The sequence below is a fragment of the Acanthochromis polyacanthus genome, chromosome 17 (assembly GCF_021347895.1).
Source record: "Acanthochromis polyacanthus isolate Apoly-LR-REF ecotype Palm Island chromosome 17, KAUST_Apoly_ChrSc, whole genome shotgun sequence".
Lineage (NCBI taxonomy): Eukaryota > Metazoa > Chordata > Actinopteri > Pomacentridae > Acanthochromis > Acanthochromis polyacanthus.
This window is the reverse complement of record NC_067129.1, coordinates 6,230,664-6,241,482: the sequence shown is the minus strand read 5'-3', so window position 1 is coordinate 6,241,482 and position 10,819 is coordinate 6,230,664. Positions and strand designations below refer to the sequence as shown.

Sequence of the window (10,819 nt, the reverse complement as noted above, 5' to 3'; positions counted from 1 at the left end):
GAATTCCTGCCATGTCATATCAAGAAAATTGTAGTAATGATAACAAGAAAATACCCTCATGAGACGGGCTACAAAGATTGCATCCTGACAGCCTTATAATAGAGATTGAATTTTTAAAATCCAACAATGAGAAGAGCCTCAGAGGTTACTTTTAAAGACTGTACAACTCACTGCACAGTGGTAGTTTTATACAAAGCGCAAGAGAGAACCATATACATAATTTGGCTTTATTGAACATAGTAATATACAATCCTGTAGGGAAAGTGAGTAAGGGTTCATTTATTAACAGGGGACAAAAGACCTGAATATGCAAATGTTCATTCTATTGCAATAAAAACAAGCCCTCTTCATGACAAAAAAAAAAAAAAAAAAAAGAATGGTGAGCAACGTGTAGAAGGAACAAATGTGGAGGAAGTAAGCTGTTAAATTATAAAAGTTGTTGTCTGTCATTCAAACCTGTACAAATGATTAATGCAGTGTAGCCCATCATCAAGCAGGGAACACAAATAGCAACCTACATAAATACTTAATAATATTCACAAAATATACACGTAAAATAACAATGTAGAGCATTCATTGTCTTCTAAATTGTGGCCATGATTTTTAGGCAAATGACAGTGTAGAAATGAAAAGAAGGGGGAGTTAACGTTTGCTTAATGGAAGAATCAACAAAGCCCATGCCTGTGGAATGAAACAAAATAACTTAAGAGCATTTTGTGGCCGCACTCACCATAGCAATAGAATTCTATATTCTATGGAGTTCACAACCTTCTACATTCAACAACCCTAACAAGCACATAGAGGGTCGGAGGTCATGCAAGAGTAGTTTCCTTGCGGTGGTGTGTGGAGCTGAGCAGCTAGGCTGGAGTCAGAGGACTGATCAATCAGGTCACCGATGAAAGCAAACAAGCTCAGTCATATTAAAAAAAAACACTACACTCGTTCAAGCACGCAAACATACACACACTGCTTTATTTCCGTTGAACGATTTAACTTATCCTGCAGGAAAACGCTCAGTCACTGCTGAAGGTGGAAGGTCGCCGATGCTCTGAGGCTCCGCTGGGGTTTGAGCCGGCAGTTCAGCAGCAGTCCGAGTTCACCAGCAGTCAGGTTTCCCCACAAAACGGCCCTGACATGCAGGGCAATAAGGGTTGAAATGCCCCCATCTCTTCAGCCTCTGCCTCAAAGACAGAGGGGAGGGAGGATGATGGATGAAGTAGAGGAGGAAGGAAGGTACAAAGACAGTTCGTACAGGCCGACACCACTGTTCGTTAAGTCCTCTCATGTACACGTGAAAGAAAAAAGAACATGCAACAACAGGCCTTAAAGTAAACCAATCCTTTCACGCTCCATAATTTACAACATTTGATCATAGTTACACATCATTTCCATATCAACTGAATGAAGATCTGAGGCACACGAGTCCAAGTCTAGCAGATCAGATCTTCATGTAGACCTTCCACGCCTTCACAAACCTGCTACTGAAGCATTTTATTGAGTGTATCCATAAGCTTAACAAAGCTTTATAGTCATCTAACCCTAACCTCACTGTGGTCATACCATAACTGCCATGCAGAGATATTATAGAAAGCAACAATGTATAATCCTTGGCACTGGACATAATCCGAGGGTGTGAAGAATCATCCAATATTGATATTCCTCCAGTTGCTGGTTTGAAACTAGTTCATGAAAGCTTTGCAATGTCAGAATATGGTATTGTTTTCAGAAATGGAACCCAACCAGAGTCTGTATTGCATTTTTTGTTGTGTTGCATATTTTCTTTTTTTCTTTACTCTTGCATTGTTGATCTACTTTAGGCTACCAGTGTTGTTGAACTGAGCCCGATCATGCTGGTCTGTTCACGAAACCAAGAAAGTACGCGTATAAAATACAAATACTTACAGAAAATAAAGGACTTCCTTTCCAAAGGGAATATCAAAGAGCAAGGAAATCATACTACCTCATGTTGAAGAACTTCTATAAATAGAATCATCAGTGTATTTTTCCTCCAGTTGTACGGATTTGTTTTTTAACATGCATATTAAACAGCCATTGGAAGTACAGTTTTCTGTAATCTTTTGGTTTGGTGTTCAGGTTTTTCCATTTCAAAAGGCGCCTGTGTTATTAAGAGACACCTTTAATGAGAGCATCGTAGATGATGGATGTCATGAGGAAGTAAACGCACCAGCTTATATTTAGACACCACATGGCTTTAACATGTTACACTCTCTGCTTAATTGGAAACATTGCATAATCATATGCAAATCCACACAAGAAGATTATTAATGAATATGTTTTGGCATTTTGTATAATTGATGATGATAGGTTTAATTTTCAATTTTTTGCTGCTTTTATGTCTAATGAAAACCGGCAGGAATGGCTGTCATCTCAAGAAATAATTGGCAACCAGTGTGGGAATCCTTGAAGTTCAATTAAAATATCTACACTAAGCAGAAACAATAAAAAAAAAAAAAAATGCTAACAGTGCTAGCACACAAAGGCCTAAATCTTCTTTGGGGAAAGGGAGGCTGATGCTCCATGACGACTTCATATATATAGCAAGTTATGTGAATTTGCAGTTAAATGTGTGATTTTTAAAAAAAACTTTTTTCATGAATGAATGACATGAGACTCCACACGTTCCATCCACTGTGTTTAAATTCATGTAATAAATTTCACCGATCAGTCTTATTCTGCCGACTTTCTTTACTTGTTTGGCAAACTTAAACTTGAACATTTGTTTTTGCAGTATCCTTTTCTCTTGCGCCTGCAGGCAGGTACTGTGTGGTTGTGTAATTTTTTTTTAAAAACTGTTACCAGATGGATCACAGCTTTGAGCTGTAACAAGTTAGTTTATGCTAAATTCATGCACTGATGTATCAAAGTTTATTTTTGTCAATAGAGAATCTAGGACATATAATCGGACCATTGTGAAAATGGAAAACATAAAGTGCAAGTGAGTGGCATGTGCTTTTAGTGTTTGTATGTGCACGTTTCTCCATGTGCATGTGACAGTGAATATTCAACTGGGCCAATATATCTGTGGAACATACCATATAAATCCTTTGAAGATTTTGCTTCACATCCTCTGTACCCTATCAGCAGAGGGAAATTAAGCCAATGAACCAAAAAAATAGAGTGTTGGGGGGGGGGGGGCGAGCTGGCAGCGAAGAATTCCTGCAACTCAGTCAGTCACAATAGATCCAGTCAGGACAAATGAGTACACTCATTCCCTCAAGTGTGTTCTAATTATCGGGGAAGGGAATGTGTCATTCCTAACACACATGCAAAATCACTCTAATGTCTGGAAATCCATGCATGTTGCACGCACACAGAAAACAAATGCAAAGTAGCTCAGTACAGTGGCTCTACCTCCGGCTCTGCAGCCTCGCTAGCGTTAGGTCTTGCCCCATCCATTCAGGCAACAGGGGATACAGAACAGACACTTCAAAAAAAGTGTACTAGCATGTAACTTTTTCTGTTTTTTTTAGACATTGGGGAGGTTAAATAAATAAGAGTGGCAGAGAGATGTAGTACCTGTCTGAAATAGTTCCAAAGCCTGGGGCCCCACATGGCTTTGAGCTCCCTGGTCAAGTTGGCAATAGGAGCTGCTGGTACATCTGCTCTCAAACGCACACTTTCCATGGGACTACTCAAAAAGAAATACAATGCACTGAGGCGGCATAAAAGAATGCTTGGCAAGTGTCTGTCATGTATTTCATGTGTGTGTGAGTGTATGCAAATGTGTTTGAAAGTGTGTGTCAGTTCCAGGAAGACAAACTCTGGGCTTAGACGGTATCCCTGCAAGACATAAAAAGAAAAAGAATGGTAAAATTAGTGCAAAATGGCACTATGTGTGTGTTAACAATATGGTTGAATTTTATGTTTTATCATATTCAAACATATTGATATATGCATACAGACACCTACACACGCACACCTACTCCTCATTTCACATCCGACCACATCTGCCTTCACACAAAAACAAATGCACATTGGTATGATGTAACTGCTTGCTCTGGTTCGGTCTCGCTGTGAAGCCTGGCATCCATTCCAGGCTGAATTTAAAATCTGAATTTATTCAGTCCCTCGCTGCCAATGTTGTTCACAAAGACCTTGTGAAACTCATCTGGGAACCCGAGCCAGGTAGTTCACACCTCCACCTCCTCTGCCTGATGTGTTAAAGCTGGAGACACTTTTGACAGCACTGTGAGCCATTTTCAACCGGAGAACTTACATGGCTGGTGGCAAAAAAAGAAAAAAGACATTTGCTGTGTGGTTCTGGTTAGCAGAGACGTGAGGAAGAATTTGGGGGTAGAATACATACTGTGTCCATATGCATAAAAGAACAACTATGTACAGATAGTTAGATTTGTAAATTAAAGCAAATCCTTCAATAGGTACAAAATGCAAATGTTTGCCTTTAAACTCACGGTTCACATTATGTTCCAGACCTGCACTGTATATGCATTATCTGCATTAAGTGGTAGATTAAAATGAAGCGGTTAGCACCTGTACACTACTAGTCAAAAGGTTGGACACGCCTTCTCATTTAATGTTTTTTCTTTGCTTTCATGACTATTTACATTGTAACTGACAGTCAATAGAAACTTTGAGACCATATTTTTCAACATAATTTTTATTTTGAAGTCCAAAACTGGATTTTCTTCATATGAATCATTTGTTTAGCATATTGGCATACAGAAACAAAAATCTAAAGTTTCAAGAATGATTTCAAAATAAAGAATTTCCCAAAAGAAAACAGCACCTGCCAAACACAAAGTCACAACAGTCAATACCGAGTATGGCCTCCATTTGCTTCGATGCAGGCAGCAATCCGTCGGCGCATGCTTTGGACCGGACTTCTGATTGTGGGTTGGGAACAGCCCATACGCCTGACTACATCACTGTAGCTCAAACCGGCCTCCACCATACCCAGTGCCCAGAGACGTTGTTCATGTGATAGACGCGGCATGATGCTGTTCACTGGACTAACAATGGTGGCCTCTTTTTTGGGCCTTCATATAGGCCTTCAAAACCCATTCTCAAATTGTGCAGATACTCACTGAGTATTGCTTGGTGTGTATTTGGTTCACTTTTGCAAAGTGACCAACCCATGTGCAATGAATCATGACAAAATGACAACTCATCATTATCTCAACTACCAGGGCACCAGATCATCAGTAAATCCACAATGAATAATTACAACCCCCCTACAAGTACAATTCTGCCTCCATTTCTACCTCAAAGTTTCTATTGACTGTCAGTATAGATTCTCAGTGAAGGCATCAGAATTATAAATGAACACATATGGAATTATGTAGAAAAAAAAAGTCTGAATAATTCAAAACATGTTTTATATTTTAGATTCTTCAAAATAGCCACCCTTTGCCTCTATTACTGCTTTGCACACTCTTGGCATTCTCTCAGTGAGCTTTATGAGGTAGTCACCTGAAATGGTTTTCACTTCACAGGTGTGCCTTGTCAGAGTTAATCTGTGGAATTTCTTGCCTTCTTAATGGGGTTGGGACCATCACTTGTGTTGTGCAGAAGTCAGGTTGGTACACAATTGACAGCCCTGTTTGACAACTGTTAGAATCCATATTATGGAAAGAACCAATCGACTAAGTACAGAAAACAACTGTCCATCATAACAACTGAAGGTCAGTCAGTCCGGAAAGTTGCACAGACTTTGAATGAATCCTCCAGAAACCATCTAAGAACTACACAGGAACCATCTAGGAACTAAACAGGAACCATCTAGCAACTACCCAGGGACCATCTAGGTACTACCCAGGAACCTACAAGGAAGTCCACCATTACTTTACCACATGAAGGTCAATCCGTCAGGGACATTTCAAGAACTTTGAATGAATCCTCAAGGAACCATCTCCACACGAAGAATTACCTAGAAACCTACCAGAAACTACACAAGAACCTACCAGGAACCATCTAGGTACTACCCAAGAACCTACCAGGAACCATCTGGGAGCTATCCAGGAGCCTACAAGGACTTTGAATATATCCCAAAGTGATTAATCTGGCTCACAAGGACCGCCCCAGGAAAGAAAGACCAACAGTAAACTCTGCTGCTGAGGATAAATTCATTCACTCATACACATGCATTGTTGGTGATGAGACATAGCAGTCAAATAATAAGTATCCTGGCCACACGTTTTCTTCTATGCTCATTTTGTGACTTCATAGCATTGTTTTCTGTCATTGTCTTGAAGAGATTATATCTCTAACATAGTTTTAGAAGACATTTGTTTCATTTTTTTAGCCAACAAAAACAAGCAGATCAAGATTGGACAGATTTAGTGTTGTTAATGTTCTAATAGATAAAAATTGAACATATAAAAATGTTAATTTGACATTAGACGAAAGAGAAAAAACACCTGAATCCAATGATACACCTGTAATAAAGGCTGCAATTTGTATTAAAAGAAAGGTATATATTTTCATTTTACAAAAATGCAAATTAACTGTAACTTTCCTAAAAGGTTTTTGAGATGACATTGATTACATACCTAATAAGGTTTTAGAAAAAGATAGTTAATATTTTACTATTATGTTTGCTTCTTATCTACTGAAGAATCTGGCGCATAGTCCTTGAATGTTAAATATGTTGGTCAAGGAGGATTTAATATACAATTAAAAACAGCTTTAATATCAATTTGTATATAGATGTGTCTTTGTCAGTGTGTCTGCACTGAGAAAATATACAGTGTTTCATAGATGCATACTGATAAAAACAGTCAGTGCACAAAAACAAAACATATGAGGGCAGAAGTTCAGTCTCAGTTGAAGTGCCGGCAAAATCCACAATCAATATGATACACTTTGTACTTTGTAACTGCTTTCTTCAGCAGTTTGAGAAGGAAATGCTCATTGATTTGAAAAAGAACACGCCAAATTAAACCAGACGTCATGAGTCTGTTGCTGCGATGCATAAGAGAAAATACAATATAAGGTGTTCTGACATGTATATGTACAGTATATTATATCAGTATATGCTGTTGAATTATCAGAGCTTGTGTATTAATTTGAAAAATAACATTGTCTATAGTCTTATAACAATTTGCCAACCAGTCAGACACAAGACATTTCTGCTGGATTTGCGTATTACTATGTTGTCTTTGTTATTTTACACCTTTAAAACCTTTACTGTTGAGTTCAGGCTTTTATTCAAGAAAAAACTACTTGCAAATGAAAAGTCAGAATTTTATCCATGTAGACTTCAAAAGATTCATCAGTCTTGGGTGCACTAACAGGTCATACGCTTGCAGACAAACTCATATCGACTCTTGAAGAAACTGAACTTGTGACCTTTTAGTAATGGCACCATTTCTCTTTAACTGTATTTGCTTAAGTAACCAAATGGCCAACATGCATCTAAACAGTCAGTAAAGAGGACCAATAGGCAAGACAAGACATCGGTATGGTTCTACAGAGACACAGTTTACAACTGCTCTGGAAAAGCTGAATGATTAATGCTAAATAGACAAAGCAGACTGACAGCACTCTGCTTAGCCTGTTGAACTGTCCCGTTTTACCAAAGAGAGCAGAGTCAATGCACAGGCAATGCACTGGGGTTGACAGAGAGGTTAAGGGTTGGGGGAAGTATAGAGACAAGGAGGAGGCAGCTGAGAGAGGGAGAGAGTGTGTTTGAAAGAGTGACATTGAGATAAAGTGAGAAATAGAGCAAACAATTGAGTGCAAGGGATATTAGGCGAGAGAGCAAGAGCACATCTTGGTGAGGAGATAATTTGGGGACGGAGAGCTGTTTGTCTTGTAAACGTTCACATTTGTCTGCATGAGCATGCACACAGACTTAAGTGAGAATAGAAAAAGAATAGAAAACAAATCAGTAACATCAGGGGTGTTGTGTATCCTGTGATGTTATTTTTGTTTTTGTTTTAAATTTTTTATTTTACTCTGTTATTCTTTTGATTTCGCTGCTGTTTTTGTTGTTAACTAAATGACTGCCTATGACCTGAACAGTGTTTCAGGGTGAACTTAGTGATACATTTTGATAAGGAATAAGGGGTGGGACTAGATAAGTTATTTTTACTTCTTCCTACACCCTTTTCGAACAAAATCTGGTTTTGAAATTGATGATTGGTAGTACAAAAAAATGCTGTCATAGCTACAATTTTATTTTATTTGTTGTATATGTATAAATGTATACATATATGTATGTATTGTTTTTCCTTTGAACCAAGTTCGAAATAAATCTATATGTGAAATGTAAACACAGGTAGACGTATGAGAAGTGCGTCCATGCAAGCGCACACAAACTCGGTAACAAAGGCAGACGTAACAATTCCCACAAGACCCATGAGAGAAATATGATAGATAGGGGATCACTGTTTATATCGGTCTTCTTCGCTCGCTGTCTGAGTGGCCTGTAATTGAATGATCATTACACCAAAGTTATGGCTACGGCCCCGCAGTCGAAAATAGGAATTGAGTTGGAAACAGCATTTAGTGGTTTTGATTTATGAGCAACAATGGGGAAGTTGTTTTTCAAGCCTGGCACTCTGATGGCCAATAAAGAGGAGCAAGGCTTATCGCCTGCTGTACCCACTCTGACACACATACACCAGTCAGCCTGCCAGCCAGGCAGCAACCAGTCAGTTAACCAGCTGGGGCCCTTCATGGGAGGAAGTGTTTTCAGCAAATTTGTTTCCTTCATGTCTCGCCCTGAATGGTGCTATTCATTAAAATAGCCTGCAGTCGATAGGCGTTGCTGCCACGGCACATTTATACACTTGTATCCTCACACACACACACACACACAGACACAGACACACACACACACACACACACACACACACACACACACACACACACACACACACACACACACACACACACACACACACACGCACACACGCAAATCCACCTGCACACACACTCACACAAACAGAAAATCTTTTCTTCTGGTCCAGCTCATCTTTGCAGGAGGGCCTTCAATAATAAAAGCAAAGATACAAAGAGAGAAAAAGGGTCCGTTGGATGTGCCGCTATCTGCTTTCAGTTAGGGCAACTGGAGCTGTGTATTTATTTCTCTGGAGTGAACAGAGCTGCCCGATTTCATTTAATGGATGCTGCATTTGGATTAAGGCGGATCTAACCCCGAATTGAGGGGTCGCTAGTGTGGGTGGTGCTGCATTGGAATAGCAAAGAAACATAAAGTGTTAACTATGAAAGTGTGAAGTGTTGTACAGTGTGATCTGCAGTGCAAAGCAGGATTTGCCTTTATTTTCACCAGAGCTGGTGTCTGCAGTTAGTTTGTTCAGACTCCCTTGAAGTAATCGCAAAATTCTTTGACAAATAATCACGTATGTGCATCTCTTTTGATGAGATCTCAAATTTCATTCCAATATATCTTGGTTTTCTCTTCCTGAATGCGAATTAGGTCAAGCACAACTCCAGTAAACAGGGTTCTGATAATACAGATGTCCATTCATCCATGCAGGTGATTCATTGGTTCCATTGATTAAGGATCAGATCGACCTACAAGTGCACAGTTTGTATGGTGGAAAATTATCTGTTGTCAGTGCTGTAGCTGCTTTCTTTATCTCAATTTATTTGTGACAGGAGGTTTGCTGGCTTGTTTGAGTGTAATTTTCTTTGCAATGATTAACATTTTGTTTGTGGTAAGGCAGTTGGCAGGACGATGCTGCCTGAAGGTGATTACAGAGCAGTGTATCTGGCAAAAAGTACAAAAGAAAAATCTATTTTTATACCCAATATATACCCAATACTGTATTTATTATGGAAATCATCATTGTGTCTACAAGGCAACAGACCTATTCTGAGTTTTTGTTCTGTACTTGGGTTCTTGTGGGCTTTTTTGTTACAAAGTTTTTATCCATCAAAGCCTAGACACTGTTGTGTTTCAAAGTCATCGCATCAGTTAAATGCTAGACTCCTGAGGAGTTTCAACTCCCCAAGCATGTGAGTTTAAACATGACATACTCTGTATTAGGAAATACTTTTAATCTTTTTTGAACCGTTATGCAAGCAAAAATGAACTCAAAACAACACCTACAATAAGTATGTTTGGTGACTGTTTTAGTCTGCGTTAGACATCTTGACTCTAACAGTTAGTGAGATTTAACCACAATCGATCAGACTGACAACCTGCGGTTTTACTTGTTCTTTGCACTGGCTGCTTCTTACACCACTGGGATTTTCAGTTGTCAGCCCTGGGGCACGGTGTGTTGTATCACCTCATCTTTCCTTTCATCAGTCCCCCACTCAATGCACTCACTCAGTCACACTTAAGTGCACTCTATGTGAGGAGACCGTTTTGGACATATGCACATGTACATCCTACGGAAACACACATACATACTATATTACATCATATTTCTATATTTTTCAACTGCTGTTGATTCCCAGAGCCAAAAGGCCACAAAAGGCCTCTGATGCTTTCCTACAAGCATTTCATCTGGATCTGCTTTCAAGCTTACAGTCCCTATCAATTAATAGAAACAGTTAAGAGACTGCCTCTAAGAGGGTTAGTCACACAGAGCTATCCCGATGCCTGCCAACACTGTCATGTCATCTGACTTGTCTCGGCTCATGCCTTGGGGCTTTTCCCTTTTTAGAGAAAGAGCAAGGCAGGGAATGAAAGGAGATGAACCCACACAGTTGAAAAGCCCCAGAGTCAGGAGTGGTGATGCACATCGATAGTGTGCACGTAAGTGCACAACCAGGCATACGCATCTGTTTGTAGCATATGGCCGGGTAAAATCAAACACACAAACTTGCATGCAGTCACATCATGAAATGAGCTTTCTCCTTT

At 39.4% G+C, this 10,819-nt stretch overlaps 1 protein-coding gene across 1 annotated transcript in view; it reads right to left on the bottom strand.

Annotated features, from left to right (window-relative positions):
- Nucleotides 1-213: 213 nt before the first annotated feature.
- Nucleotides 214-10,819, bottom strand: part of gabra6b (gamma-aminobutyric acid type A receptor subunit alpha6b) — a 35,374-nt gene continuing 24,768 nt past the window's right edge. The window contains exon 10 of the mRNA XM_022206145.2: nucleotides 214-3,801. Coding sequence (XP_022061837.1) covers nucleotides 3,789-3,801 — 13 coding nt within the window. The 3' untranslated portion in view covers nucleotides 214-3,788. The remainder of the gene's footprint in view (nucleotides 3,802-10,819) is intronic.